General features: G+C 34.3%; 1 protein-coding gene across 1 annotated transcript; it reads right to left on the bottom strand.

Annotated features, from left to right (window-relative positions):
• Positions 1–14400: 14400 nt before the first annotated feature.
• LOC120280834 (3-ketoacyl-CoA synthase 5-like) lies at positions 14401–16137 on the bottom strand. Its single transcript, XM_039287789.1, is given in 2 exon segments — positions 14401–14842; positions 14844–16137. Coding segments are annotated over 2 exon segments (1371 nt in total). The 5' UTR covers positions 16029–16137; the 3' UTR covers positions 14401–14656.
• Positions 16138–16343: the final 206 nt, after the last annotated feature.

Here is a 16343-nt window from a genome sequence, read left to right as displayed (position 1 = left end):
TGCATTTGGTTTTCAGCAATGGATCAACTAGTTGCATTTGAACTATTAATCATGACTAGTTGCAATTTTCAACATACTCATCTTAAATTAATCATGACTATTAATCATGAACTATTAATCATGACTAGTTGCATTTGAATACAAGATATGCTTCTTCAACATACTCATCTTAAATTTTCAGCAATGGATCAACTATTAATTTAGATCAATTTCCAGAATTGTAAATCAACTGTAAGGCAAAAACATGCATTATATCTTAAATTTAATCATGACTAGTATTAATAATTTCTTGTGTTACCAACCCATGGGTGGTAGTTGATAGGCTACCGACGTCTTTTTACGGGCAGCAGGCGGAGAGCAGCAAACAACGGACTTGAAGAAGAAGCAACTGGTTCAATCATGGTGAAAAGACAAGCATGGTGACGGACAATGGTTGACGGTCGACGGTCATTGTTGGAGATTGACCGACGGTGGTGACGGGCGGTTGGAAAGAAATGGTGGATGTGTTATTGACGACGGCTAGCGATAAGCTGCCACGGTATGATTGATGGGGCTGGCGACAAGTGGTGGTGTCGGCGGCTTCGGTGGATGGGTGATGGTTGTCGATTGACATATTGTTTACAGTGTGGTTGACGGGGCTGGCGACAAGCGGCGGTGGCGTTGGATCTTCGTCAATTGATGAGCGGTGAAGGCGGCGACGTCGGTTGACAAGCGGTTGATGACGATGCTAAAAGAGGTAGCACGGTGGGTTGAAAAAAATCAAAAGATTAGGGCTGCCAGCCTTGATATCAAGGATTTAATTTTCTTTTTTTTTTAATATATGCTGACTAGGAGAGAGAAACTCATTTGCCACATCGGTCGTGTGACGAATTCGTGAAAGAAGATCGTGTTGTATAGCATTAAATAACTAATTATAAATATTAGAGTAAATTATATTAAACATAAATTGAGTCATTTAAATATTACAATAATTAAAGTAAATAATAATTAACAAGAATCATTTAATATACATATTATATTATAATAATTAAAGTGAAATGACATTTTTTCCCTTACATAGATTTAATTAAATAAAATAGTTAATAAAAGTATTTAAGTATGGTAATTAAAGTGAAATGACACTTTTACCCGGTAGATATTTAATTAAATAAAATAACTAATTTAAATAATTACAACAAATTTGCTATCTTCCAAATAAATTAAAGAGGATAATTAAAGTAAATTATTTAATTGGTTAATGGTAAAAAGAAATTATTTATTCTATATATTTAATTATAATAATTACAAAGACTAGATATTTATTTATATGTAATTCTTTTATATATTAAAATATCATTACTTATATTAAAGGCATTAAAATAATTTATATACAATTCTCTATCCCATTTTTTTTAATTCATATTCCGTGATCGAACCGGACTCTTATTGTGCTAACACTTAGTTATTCACTAAGAAACATAACCCAAAGTTTGGACTATTTTGAATCACTCATGCCACGTGACAGTGAACTTTCTCCATATTTTAATATATACAAAACTAAAAAAATTACGAGTTTTAAAAATGAATTTCTAAAGTTATATATCCTGGATATTAGTTAGTTTCACTAGTAAAAAGAATAAAATAGAATACCCTATTTGGTCCCTGTAATTTATTCAATCTCCCCTTTTAGTCCCTCTATTATAATTTGGCCTGAAAAGATCCCTCTATTATTTAAATTGGCCCAATGTAGTCCCCCACCCCAACATCCGTCTCATTTTCCATCCATCCCTACTGATGTAGCAGTTTTATCATTAAAATATTATTAAAAAAATATTTTATTTATTCTAATCATAAGTTTTTAAGAAGACGGGTCCGATCCTTGTAGTATCCAAACCCAATAAGAGAACAAAGTCGGGCCCTCCATCTCTCCAGACTGACCTACCCCACCAGACACCGTCTTCTCCGGCAACCTACCCCACCAACCACCGGCCGTCCATCGTTGGCAACCGTTGATTCTCTACTCCATCAACCATCATCCACATGCCGCTGGACAACATCTTAGTTTCGCGTCTACTCCACCTTTGCAACCATTGGAGTGTTGTTGCAGATCCTCCGCCATGTCCATTCAGAGCACTGGAATGCAAACTCAATCTGGCAACCTCTGGCCCCATAAGCAATTAATCAAGCTTAGTTCATCTAATTCGAAGTCATCAATAAGATTTGTGAACATCCATTGTAGTTTGGTTTTTATCCATGGATGTTTTGATTGAGCTCAAACATCCAATTGGTTTACAATATGTCATAGACATTTTGATCAATCAAATTGAAAGTTCGTGTTAACAGAATTCAATTAGACATCAAAATTCAATTTTAATTATGACATATAATCTGCAGCAAGTTATGTGCAGCATGATTTGCTACAAAATCACACTAAATTCCAGTAATTTTAAGCTAACACAAAATCACACTATAATCTGCAGCATGATCTTAATTAATCAACAAAATCATACTAAATAAAATTTTAAGATGGGACATATAATTGCGTATAATCAATATGGAAATGAGAGAAATATAACTTAGTCAAGAATTGGAAATATATAGTCCATTGAATTCTTCAAGTTCACATAGGAACATTCAGCATTACATAACTGTTTGCATTTTGGTAGCATCTGCTACAACAGATATCAAAATTAGCAGCAATAAATCAAGTTCACAATTATTTTAGTTAAGCTTTCTCTTTTGTTGAAACAGATGTCCTGCTCTGTTGTGTTAACAATTCTGGGATCTCCATTAATGTACTGGTTTGTTGGTTTCCTCCTCCAACCTGATTTTGCCCTACCATAGACCTCCAATTCCTTCTTTCCTAGCCATTACAAACACCAATCATATTAATAACCCCAAAAAGATAAAATAAAAAAATGACAATTTCAAAATGATTAAGAAGATTACTATTAATTCAAAAGCAGTAACAAATGAAGAGAAATTTAGGGGTTCCCTTCCAATAATCAGTCCACCACTATATCTATCCTACATCATATGAAAAGTTTATTTTAGCCTTCTGAAACATTAGTTCATGATATGTAATCCAAAGATGATATTCATTCCTTACTCTTAAGATTGTTGTTGAAGCAAGACTTGCAGCATGTGTTTTTAGGCCTTTTGGTTGTGCCTCTTTTTCCTGTAGTTTGTCTTGTTGTACCTGCCATGTCACTAGGTTTACCCTGGTTTAACATACAAGGTTAGAACATGGCAAGCAAATTAGATTGGAGTAAATAAAAAATATTGCAGAACAGCTTACCAATGTGTTACATTTCTTTGGACATGTAGTCTTGTTATGGCCTTCAATATAGCAATAACCACATTTAAATACCCTGTCTTTCCTAAACACAATGACTTGCCTTTTCTTTTACCCTCAAGAGGCTCTCTTCTCCTTTTCTTAGCTGGTCGACTAGGCATTCTTTTTACCAATGGAGGTTGTACTGGTCCTTCTTCACGTATAGGCCAATGATCTCTACCCTTCAATGGATTAACAGCAAATCCATATGCCTTTAGGTAAGTCTCTTTTTGTATCAGTGAGACACATAAATAATAGTATCTCCCCCTTGGACAGCAATAGTTGCTAGTGCACGTTGGCAGGGGATGCCTGTTTTACCCCATTTACCACAAGAGCAAGTATTCTTTGCTAACATGACAACATAAGCCTCCCTCTCATGCACCATCAGATTGTCTCAAAACACCTGATGTCTTTCATCCCCATTCCACTCCACCTGCCACTTACCACTTTTTTTTCTTTCTTTTTCAATCTTAGCTGCAATATTAGGCCCTAATTCTCCACCCCACTTTCTAGAATAGTCTCTTTTGACTATTATTCTTGTCATTGCATATTGTCTTATATCTTCAAGCATAGAAATAATTGGTTTGCTCCTAGCATCCAATATTACTCCATTAAAGGTTTTAGACATGTTGTTGTCAATGACCTCATATTTTACTGAATCATTAAAGTAAGCCATGCACCAACCTTTAATAGGCCATTTCTCAAGTAATTCCTTCATAGCACTTTCTTCTCCTTTCATCTTACTCAATTGGTCTAAATTTGTCTTCACCTCAGCCTGGCTTGTAGACCTTGCAATATTCTAGAATTGAAGTTGCAACTTCTTGTCCTAAATTTTTTTTCCCCATCTTGTATAGATGTGTCTTACACACATCCTATGCTCAATAAATGGAAGAATATTATTCACTACATTTATTAAGCCCTGCAATGAAGAAATTAAACAAATTAAAATGTATCAATCATCAAATAAATTAAGCTATGCTAATGTGTGTTTTATACTTTCTTCATATCACTAATGATAGACCATCCCAAGCCTTCTCCCATACTTAGATCTGACTTCTAGTTATCAATAAACCAGGACCAGGATTCACTTTTCTCCTTTTGTACAATTGCCCAAGCTATTGGGAATATTTGGTTGTTTCCATCGTTCCCCATAGCAACTAGTAATTAACCCTTGAGTAAGCCTTTAAGGAAACATCCATCTAAACCAATAATCTGCCTACAACCATTTAAGAAACCTTCCCTGGCAGCCTTCAAACATATGTACATCTTTTGAAGCATAGGCAACTCATTTGGAACAGCCCTTTCAACAACCACAACCACACTACTCCCAGGATTTGTAGACTTTAACTCAAGAGCATAATTATTTATCACCTTGAAATCTTCTCTGAATTGTGCCTCAATTTTTTTAACACTATACTCTTGGCATTCTTGCAAACCTTGTAAGTGACAAACACACCTAATTGTGCCCTCACCATTGCTTTTAGTTGCTTGGCCTTAACACAAAGCATAGAACTTATAACTTCCCCAAATTTTTTGGCAATTAACCTATCTGTTATCCTTCTATTTTTTGTAGTCCCAAGTAAGCATGTATGATCTGAGACATAATGCTTGATCACAAACATCTTCCTCCCGCTACTCCAAGAGCACAAGATTAACTATTTGCATTCTTTTGTTGCACGCTTTGCCCTGACCCTCATTGAATCATTTTTAATGAACTCAAATTCAAACCCTTTCTTTGTTGAGAATTCTATAAGTTCATTCTTGAATGATTTCAGATCTTCTAACCCAAGATCTAGTTTGAAATCAACCCAAGGGACTTCAGGGTTATATATGTGCTTATTTGACTAATGGGGCCTTTCATCGTCCGCATCTAAACCATCACTAGTATCCTCATAACTGTCAGGATCATCTGATTCAAACTAGACACTCTCATGTCCTCCTACTTTTCCCCTCTGACTTCCAATGTTTGCATTTTCTATCTGTCCCTCAACTATAAGTTCATCATTAGATTTGTTAGCATCATCTTCATCTTCACTGTCAGCATCATCTTCACCAAAATTCCCTCCTATTTCATTCCTCTGTTGAAAATATCTCCTAATCTTATCCCTTGCATTTTCTGTTTCATCATCTGCATCTAAACAATAGTCAACAAATGGTACATCTACCAGCCTTTCTTCATCATCTACATCTAAGTTACTCTCATTGCCACTATCATTTCCATCGACATTGCCTTTGTCACTGCCCTATTCCACATCTACTTCCACAACATTTTGCTTTCTCGCATCAAGCACTGCAATGAAAACACAATCATCTAGTAACCCTGATGGCAATTTCTTCTCTTTCATAACACTTGATGACTCCACATATATATCTATTATCCAAAATTTTCTTAATTGATTAGCCAAGCTGATCACCCCTCCATCATCGCAAGTTAATTTTAATGATCCATCATTCTTTGAGTAATACAAATCCCATGCCTTGTTGATGTCATATCCTAAATCCTTAAGATCACCTAATAAGTCCCAATGACACAATTTGTCACGGTCAACTGAGAACTCATCCATTTGTCCATTGAGATATCTAACTTTCCCTGTTGTTATCAATGATCCTCCATGATGATATTTAATAGTGTATTTCCCACAATTAGTCATGCTAAGATGTGGCAAAGAAATCTAAATTAAGGTATACACACAAAAAATATCACTATAACTAATAACTGAATATATTTAACAGTGTAATTCAGTATGGAAAACAATGACCATCACATAGGTATGAAAAATAATCTACCATACATAGAGTATTCAATTAGTGTAACATATATGTGACTACTACCTTGAAATGATAAGAATATAATTACACATCAAGTACATGTCGTTGATTAATTTATATCTACCAGTTTAGAATATCATTACACATTCAAGCATAGGCGGCAAATAATAACATCTAGAACCTTAGATTTTTTGTTAAAACAAAAGGCCACTTTAACTAATGATTGAATATACTTACACATACAAGCAACCAGAGACTGCATGAATTATTAGACAAAAATAGAGCACTATGTAACAATTAAAAAAAAATTTTGAAATGCAGAAATGATCTATCTACTACTTACGCAATTATTATAACAGAGGTGGTCCTTCATGTCTATATAAAGACCATTTCTTTTTTCCCTGAAAGTATATACCTACATCTTTGGTGGTCCATCATGTCTATATAAAGTCCTTAGTGTTGTTGTGCTTATAAAGATAAACAACGTCCCTATATAATTAGTTGATTATATATTCAGCCAGAATATATCATGTATAGCATATGTGAGTACGACCTTGAAATGAGAACTTCAAGTACAGGTCATTCATTAAATTTTTCACACCTACTTTTGTCATGTATATATTAGTTTCTCCATCACATTACATAGACGAATAAGACAAATATATGAAAGGTATAACAGTTGAATGTTCTGAATTAGTTGCTTCCACTAACAGATAATGAATAAAGTCAATTTCAAACTTAAACATCAAAAGCATAATGCTCAATACTGGGTTGAAAACAGAAATATTAGTCCATGCTCATAACATTAGTGAAATCAAAATCAAATTTAAAAATCGCATATGTAATGTTAAATAAATGGGTCAAGCAAGTGAAAATAGACATAGTAATCTACTAATTGAAATCAAATTCAAATATAAAGGATAGAAAATTCATCCAAAATAATTAAATTCAAACCTATTGAAATGCCGTAGTTATTGGGATCAGTAGAGAACTGAAAGTTTGCACTCCAATTGGTCTGAGCAGTAATGGATCTTCAAATGGAGAGGGGGCGTGGCGATGGTTCTTCAAACCTAATGGAGATGGGATGGCTAGGGCATAGAGCTGACGTAGAAGTGACACTAGCGGAGGCACGATGTCTTGCGGTTGAAGATAAGATTGACAGTAGAGGAGATGTAGTTGCCGACGCAGATGGCTAGCGGTTGGTGGGGTAGGTTGCCGGAGAAGACGGTGGCTGGTGGGGTATGTCAGTCTGGAGAGATGGAGGGCCCGACTTTGTTCTCTTATCAAGTTTGGATCCTACAAGGATCAAACCCGTCTTCTTAAAAACTTATGATTAGATTAAAGAAATTATTTTTTAATAATATTTTAATGATAAAACTACCACATCAGCAGGGATGGATGAAAAATGAGATGGACGTTGGGGTGAGGGACTACATTGGGCCAATTTAAATATTAGAGGGATCTTTTCAGGCCAAATTATAATAGAGGGACTAAAGGGAGAGATTGAATAAATTACAGGGACCAAATAGGCTATTCTACCAAAGAATAAATACAAATAGCACATTAAAAAAAATAATATGCACCTTGGTCTCTTTGTATCCCTTGTTAATTTACGTCAGTAATGTGATGTCACAGTCAGCTTTCTCCACTCCCTTGTTAAGAACCACTTCTCTTATTCTCTCTCTAACCCAGAATCCTAGTTTCTAATGAGAAACGTGTATAGAGAAAGAGATGGCATAGTAAAGATCAAATACCCTAAATAATCCCCCTACTTTTCTCACTCTACCCTTTTAGCCCTTCTACTTTAATTTGGTTTTTTTAGTCCCTCTACTTCATATTTTGGGTAAATCAGGTTCACACCGAGAAAAGTGTTTCCTCCCGCTGTTTGTTTATGTCTGACGTGAAGCTTTTATGAATATAATATTAATAAAATAATAAAAATGTCAATAAAGTATTATTTCTTTTCAGTGTCTTTTCTCGGATCCGGATCCCTCTTTCACTTTCGGATCCGAGATGGTTTTTTAACCTAAAGTACGTCTTCTTCTCCGAATTCTCTTTACTTCTTGTTCTTCGTTTTCTCCGACGGCGTCTTACCTTACTATTTGAGTCTCTGGTTGCTGGTCCTACTCTGAAATCTTGTGATAATTATACAATTTGTCCACCATCACAAACACCACTTCAAAAGTTCAACATAATTATTATATAGTAATAGCAACATGTCTACCACGCTGCATTTTCACAAAAGGATAAAATTCATACAATTGCTTCCAATTCTCTTTGAAACTGAAAGCAAATCACAATAACTTTCTCAGAAAAAGATAATGTTAACTTCATTGGAACAAATGTTCAAGATTACCCAAACTAAGTTTTATAAATCATATCAACAATGAAAAAACATAAGCATCACACTTATTTTCATAATCATTGTTTATCAGTTGTAACAAGCATGAATTGGTACAAGATGATGAAATTATTACTGATTGAGTAATGGAAATCTTGGTGTTTAACATGGAGAGCCATAGCCACCACCACCTGGAATTAGTATATGAAGAATTTCACTGGCATTCACAAGAATGGCATTCTTTCCGCTGAGATAAACTTGTCGTTTGTCTTTCCTTATCAGGAAATTAGCCCCACGGGCGCCATTGTTTCCTCCCTTCAATCCTCTCGGAGCATGAACTCGCCTTTCTGAAAGAATGCTGACCACAACATGGCGCTGGAACTCAATCTCACTGACAAAGCCATCACCTCCTCTGTGGAGAACAACACCTCCACTGTTCGCATAGACCAGACTTGTGTGGGATAACTAGATAATGCTGCTTAAATAATTCAGGATCGGTCATTCTTATGTAACCAAAGACTCAAATGGCAAAGTAAGACGCCATCGGAGAAAACGAGGGACAAGAAGTAAAGAGAATTTGGAGAAGAATGCGTACTTTAGTATAAAGACCATCTCAGATCTGAAAGTGAAAGAGGGATCTGGATCTAATAAAGAGCACTGAAAATAAATAATATTTTATCCACGTTTTTATTATTTTATTAATATTATATTAATAAAAGCTCCATGTCAGACACAAATAAATAGCGGAGGAAACGCCATCCTCGGTGTAGACCTGATTTACCCAAAATATGAAGTAGATGGACTAAAAAGATCAAATTAAAATAAAAAGACTAAATAGGTAGAGTAAGAAAAGTAAATGGACTATTTATGGTATTTGCCCCCATAATAAATAGGAAGTTGAAAAATATTTGCAAACATGCCGGTTATGTCATACACATAAACATCACGTAACCTGTTTTATTCTTTAATATTAATGACTTGATTGATTTTACCTTTATATAATGAAGAAGTGCACTTTAGCCATGAATACTTTCATTTAATCATATCCTTTTTAAATAAGATTTTTACTTTGATCTCAATATGTCTAAACGATTATTATACAATATGCTTGTAAAAAATCATGCTTTAATTCTTTAAACAATTTTCGATATTGTTATTAGAATTTTTTTATTATTATTATTTTTGAGATAGGTGTTTTCTCTATTATGATATTTAAAACCAAATTAGAATATTATTTTGTGAAGAAAAATATATTAAAAGAGAGGCCTAGTAACTAAAGGTTGTTGGGCACATGCTACCGGGAAGGGTTTTTTTTTAGTGTGGTCAAATCTCAATCAATATGAAGCACACATTTGTCCTTCTCTAAATAAATCTCTTAAAGGGCTTTAAGAAAATAATAGTCACAATCCAACAAAACTTGACTCAGGAGCCTTTCAAAGTGAGCAAGGTGGCATCGGTGAGAGTCATCCCTGTTAGTGTAGTATGTGTGAATAGTTTAGTCCCACATCGGATAAAGAGAAGAACGAACATATGTTTATATAATACAAGATAATAAAGAAATTAAATAATTAAATTTGAGAAAGTGCAAGTAGGCCCTCCAATATATATATATTATAATTATATATTTATTTATTTAATCTATGAATGAGCACTTGGGGCATCTTGGGTTGAATTAAATAATTTATTATTATTTTTTAATGAAGAGATGTCAGTCGTTTTCTCTAATAGACAAATCCAACCATTGTTCACACCTTTTCATCTTCTTTAAATACAAAAAAAGTTCTCACAGAAGATCATTACTTTTTCTGCAAAGTTTGATCTTGGGATTTTGTTGTATCCTGAGGGAATTGTTGCAAAACCTAGTGTAGACCTGAGAGCGATAAATTCCTAAAAGACAGTGTTCTTACACGCCTCAAAATTCACTAAATCTATTAATGATGAAATGAATTCTCTAATGTCTAATGGAACATAGGTTTTGGTTGATCCACCTCCTAGTTGTAAGCCAATTGGATGCAAATGGGTATTCAAAATTAAAGATGAAAATATTTTTAAAGCCAGATTAGTGGCAAAAAGGTTTAAACAAAAGGAAGGAATTGATTATTTTGAGACATATGCTCCTGTTGCTAGAATTACTTCTATCAGAGTGTTATTTGCATTAGCATCTATTGATAATTTACAAGTTCATCAAATTGATGCTAAGACAACATTTTTAAATGGTGAGATTAATGAAGAGGTATATATGAAACAACCTGAAGGTTTTATTTTACCAGCAAATGAACAGAAAGTGTGCAAATTAACAATATCCTTGTATGGAGTAAAGCAAGCACCAAAGCAATGGCATGAAAAATTTGATTCTATAATTCTACAATATGGCTTTAAGCATAATAGTGTTGATAGATGCATTTATTCTAAGTTCACTAATAATTTTGGTATAATACTATGTCTCTATGTTGATGATATGCTATTTATTAGTACTAACATGGAAGGAATAAATGACACTAAGGCATATCTATCCTCAAATTTTCAAATGAAAGATTTAGGTGAGGTAGATACAATCTTAGGTGTCAAAGTTAGAAGATATGGTGGGGGTTTTGCACTCTATCAATCTCATTACATTATGAAAGTGTTAATTAAGTTCAATCATTTAAATATTAAAGAAGCAAATACTCCTTGTGATGTTTCCATTAATTTGACTAAAAATCTTGAAAGAGCAATAGATCAACTAGAATATGCTAGTGCTATAGGGAGTCTTATGTATGCTATGCATTGTACTAGACCTGATATAGCTTTTGCAGTTTGTAAATTATCATGATTTACTAAAAAAAAATCCAGGTGTGTTACATTGGAATGCAATAAAAAGAGTTTTAGGATACCTTAAGAGAACAAAAGACTTGGGCTTATTCTATGATAGTTTCCCGCTGTATTAGAGGGATATTCCGATGCTAGTTGGATAAGAAGTACTAGTGACAAAATGTCAACTAGTGGATGGATTTTTACATTAGGAGGCGGGGTTGTCTCTTGGGCATCAAAGAAGCAAACATGTATAACACACTCCACAATGGAGTTTAAATTTTTTGCCTTAGCAGCAGCAGGCAAGGAAGGAGAGTGGTTGAGAAACTGGTTATTAGACATAAAGTTGTGGCCACAACCAATACCAGACATTTTTTTGCACTGTGACAGTCAAGCAACTATGTCAAGAGCACTCAATAAAATATATAATGGTAAGTCAAGACATATAAGTCTAAGGCATGAATTTGTGAGACAATTGATAACTGATGGTATTATTACCATAACTTATGTGAGATCTTGGAAGAATCTAGCAGATCCATTAACTAAAGCTCTACTAAGAGATTTAGTACGAAATACTGTTGCTGAAATGGGTCTTCGACCTTTTAGCTTAACTTATCATTAATAGGAACCAAACTTTTATTTTAGCATTACCACTAATTTAGGAGTTTAAAGGGTAATCACAAGTTAGTAATAAGTGTTTTGAGTACTAGGTTTTGCTGATTAAAATATTAATACCGTGGTCGTTCAGAGGGTGAGTATAGAAATTAAGTAGTCTTAATGAAGCAAAACTTCACCTATATAAAATTGAGAAGTGGTGCCGCTTCTATCAAAGTTATATATGTACACTTTGTAAAATTTTATGAACTCAAGATGGAGCACATGGCCTTAATAGTGCTATTTTTTTCATTTGATAGAGAACTTCTATTTGAATGTCATTACTAGCAAAACATGTGTGACAATTCCGATTTGGCAGATAGAATCACAGTTTAAGCTTCAACCACTTGTGATTTTGCTTAATTTTTGAATTACTTACACTACATAAAGGTTTTAAAACGAAAGTTACCTTTATAAATGCATTTAGCTATAATATGACTATATCAATTTCACACATACTAAGTGGGGGATTGTTAGTATAGTATGTGTGAATAGTTTAGTTCCACATCGGATAAAGAGAAGAACGAACATATGTTTATATAATACAAGATTTGAATTTGAGAAAGTGCAAGTAGACCCTCTAATATATATATATATATATTATAATTATATATTTATTTATTTAATCTATGAATGGGCACTTGGGGCATCTTGGGTTGAATTAAATAATTTATTATTATTTTTTTAATGAAGAGATGTCAGTCGTTTTCTCTAATAAACAAATCCAACCATTGTTCACACCTCTTCATCTTCTTTAAATACAAAAAAGTTCTCATACAAGATCATTACTTTTTCTGTAAAGTTTGATCTTGGGACTTTGTTGTATCCTGAGGGAATTATTGCAAAACTTGAGTGCAGACCTGAGGACGATAAATTCCTAAAAGATAGGGTTCCTACACGCCTCAAAATCCACTAAATCCTTCTTCAATCTCTGCTTTCTCTAACAATCCCAACACAGCTTGTAATTTTAGAAATCAATAATATTAAAATATAAAAAATACATTAATGTAAAGATTTAATTAAGAAAGATTCTTGTTTTAGATTTCATTTAAGTAATATTCACCCTTGCTTGAATGATAGATATAGTTGAAAAGAAAACCATTATAATTGATTGCCATTAATAATTTGACATTAGACAACTTTATGCTATTAAGATATGGAAGCAAAAGAAGACTCAAGTCTATGGAATTAGATCCAAGTATCTATTTTCTATTCCGAGTTATCTCAAGGATTGTCTACAGGTACATTATCTGGAGCGCTACATATTGAGATTAGATAGCCATGTCAAATTGTTGATTGGTAACAAGATGGTAATTAGCAACTTTCACCGGAGTCTAGCTGCTATAGAAGAGAACAATCAATATAGTGAGGAGATGATATGTCACATGTAGGATATGATTATGGAGCTAAAGGCTAGGTGCTAAAATTCTACTACCCAAGATTCATATATATCCTACTAGTGATGATCATGATTTATGATATATGTTGATCCCCTTGATAATATTTAGTTTTGTTTATTATTTTCTTAGGGTCCGTTTGATATGCAAAATTTTGAAGTACAACATAGCACAACTTCTCTTGTTCTTTGTTTGGTTTGTTAAAAAGTTGAGAGTACAACACAAGAGAATGTTAGAGTACAACACAAGTAGTTAAAATTTTTGTACCACCAAAACCTCGGTACAAAAATTTTATCGTAGTACAGCACAACTAAAGACTAAATTACCCTTAATAAAGAATAAAAATTACAGTCATGCTCATCAAGTCTCCGACCTTGCACCTCTTTCTCTCTCCCTCTCCTTTTCCTCCTGTTAAAAATAGAATATTTTTTATTTTTTTATATGTTTCTAAATCCTATCTACACCTCAACGTTATCTATTTCTAAATTTTGAAATGGATTTGAAAATGGAATAAAATCCTTTTTAGCATGTAGAAATTGATTTAAATCCATTACAAATTTGTGTTTAAATTTTAAAATAGTCCATTGCTAATTAACTCAATTAGAAACAAGCTTCATTGAAATAGAAAAAATTTCATCTAAACTCTCTTTTTAAAATAAATTATCAACTCTTTTAACTAATTTAAAAAGTAAAAAATTCATTCATAAACTAGACTTTTCTTGTAATCCGGGACGTAAAAAGAAAAGTTGTGCGCCCACTAAAACTATCTATGTCAAGAAAAAAGAAAAGTAAAAGAAATAGCTTTTTTATATTCAACATTTATTTTCTTCATTTACGTTTTGTGTATTTTCTTTTTTTTATCTTAGATACCCACAATATCATTTGAGACGATTATTAATACCAATTTGCACAAATTAATTTAAAAATTGTAAAATTTTAATGATGATTTAGGTTAAAATCATCATTTTTAAAACTATAAACTATTTCTTAGATCTTTCTACTTTCCTTTCCTTTAGACATCTACAGTAAGAGACAATATAAAATATGTAATAACATTAAAAATATTTATATATCACTGTAGCTTATCAATTCATTGCAACATGACAACAAAAAGTCTTTTGGGATTTATGTTCCATAATAATTTTTCATAAATAGTAAAGAATTTAATTTGTAGATGAAAACATATTTTTGAAGATGTAAACGGTAGCTATGCTGATGAACTCCATGTCCATGACCATATGTGTGCTACTCTATCCTTTCTTGGTCTTATCCAGACATTTTGGAAAATAATAATAATAATAATAATAATAATAATAATAATAATAATAATAATAATAATCTATAGAAAAACACCACCCACCATGCATCATCTCTTCATATCAGTGCAAGCGGTCATCCCCATGGTCCCTTGTGAACATCCTCCATCTTCAACACCCTCATGCACTCCCATATGACACTGTTACACTTTGGTCCAGTCCCTATTCCCAACTGCCAAACCTTCTCACCTTTCCTAATTCTCTGTCTTCCTTCCAAATAGGCCAATTGATACCACATCGACGACGATGACTGGTTTCCGAAACCGCCGGAAAGTCATCAACGCCGCCTCCACCTCCCTTTCTCCCAAACCCAACCCCTTTCCCATCTCCTTTATCACCGGAATCCCTGATGCTGGCAAGCAGAAATGTTTCACTGCCGTCCTAAACTCCGGCACCGGACTTCTGTGCTCTTTCGATGACTTCTGCAAGACCACCACCATGATCACATACTTAACTCTCTCTCTAAATGGCAGGATGATTTTGCCAAGAACCATGACATGAGAACGTAGTAACTCTTTGAATGCATGCAAGAAATTGCTTTCAATGGAGAATCCTGTGATCCCCTCTGAATCTTCTTTTCTCATGGCTGAAAAGTAAGAATTATCATCATATGAGCTCTGAGTCCTCACCAAGTGCAGCAACTTGTATTTTAAATTCTTCTCCCCTTTTTTGTTAGTGAGAAGGGCTGCAGCACTGCCAGAGCGGAAGAAACAGTTGAGCAGAAGTTTTCGTTGATCTTTGCCGGAGTACCAACCGGTGGAAATAATCTCAGTGCTGACGATCACTGCATATGATCCGTGGTTAAGTTGGAGGAGAGTTCTTGCAATGTCAATGCTGATCACACTAGCGCTGCAGCCCATGCCAGAGAGGTTGAAGGTCTTCACGTCGTCTCGCATGGCGAAATGGTTGACAATGATGGAGGAGAGTGATGGGGTGGAACAGAAGCCACTGCAGTTGAGTATGAGGATGTCTATGTCTTGAGGAGATATCCGGGTTTTGGAGAACAAGTCATGAAGGATGGGGAAGAAGAGCATATGGGCTTCTTGAATGCAGTTCTTGTGGTCAGTTCTTGGAGGAAGGTAGTACAGTGAAGGAGGGAAATGGGTTTCTTCTCCGAGGCCGGAGGAGGAGATGACTTTGGACAAGAATGATAAGCTCTCTTTGTCAAAGCCTTCAATCATGGAAAGATGTTCGAGGAGGATTGCTGAGGAAACTCGCAGACTTGAAGAGGGTTTCAAGCAAGAGAAGTCTACAAGGTAAACTCTGGATGGTTTGGAGAGGAAGGATGAGAAGATAAGGATGAAGAGGAGAGGGATGAGGTGGTGGATGGGGTGGTGTTTGTTAATGAAGATGTAGGTTTCTGTGGTAATGCATGCTAGGAGAGTGAAGAGATGGATGGAATGGATGAGAAGAGAGAGGACGTGCTCCTTTAGTCTAGTCTCCTCCATTGTGCATGCATGCAGTATGATCGATGATGCTATTTGGTAACAAAGATGAAGAAAGATGGATGATCAAGATGGTCTATTTGAAAAGGGTGCATAGTCATTGTTAATTGTGAGTGATATATTTCAGTGGGGATAACATTGGCGCTGAGGAGAAATTGGAGTAAATCTAATAAGTACAGAAGTTGGTTGGCATTTCACAAGATGAAATTCAATGTGATGATGTCCTATCTAACTAATTAACGTTGAATGAAAAAGGCAATGGTACTGTCGCAAATCTAAATCTGACTGATCTTAGTCTGTTTGAATTTCATTTCCTTT

The sequence above is a fragment of the Dioscorea cayenensis genome, chromosome 17 (genome assembly GCF_009730915.1).
Source record: "Dioscorea cayenensis subsp. rotundata cultivar TDr96_F1 chromosome 17, TDr96_F1_v2_PseudoChromosome.rev07_lg8_w22 25.fasta, whole genome shotgun sequence".
In the NCBI taxonomy this organism is placed as follows: domain Eukaryota; kingdom Viridiplantae; phylum Streptophyta; class Magnoliopsida; order Dioscoreales; family Dioscoreaceae; genus Dioscorea; species Dioscorea cayenensis.
This window is presented reverse-complemented; position numbering and strand designations above follow the sequence as displayed.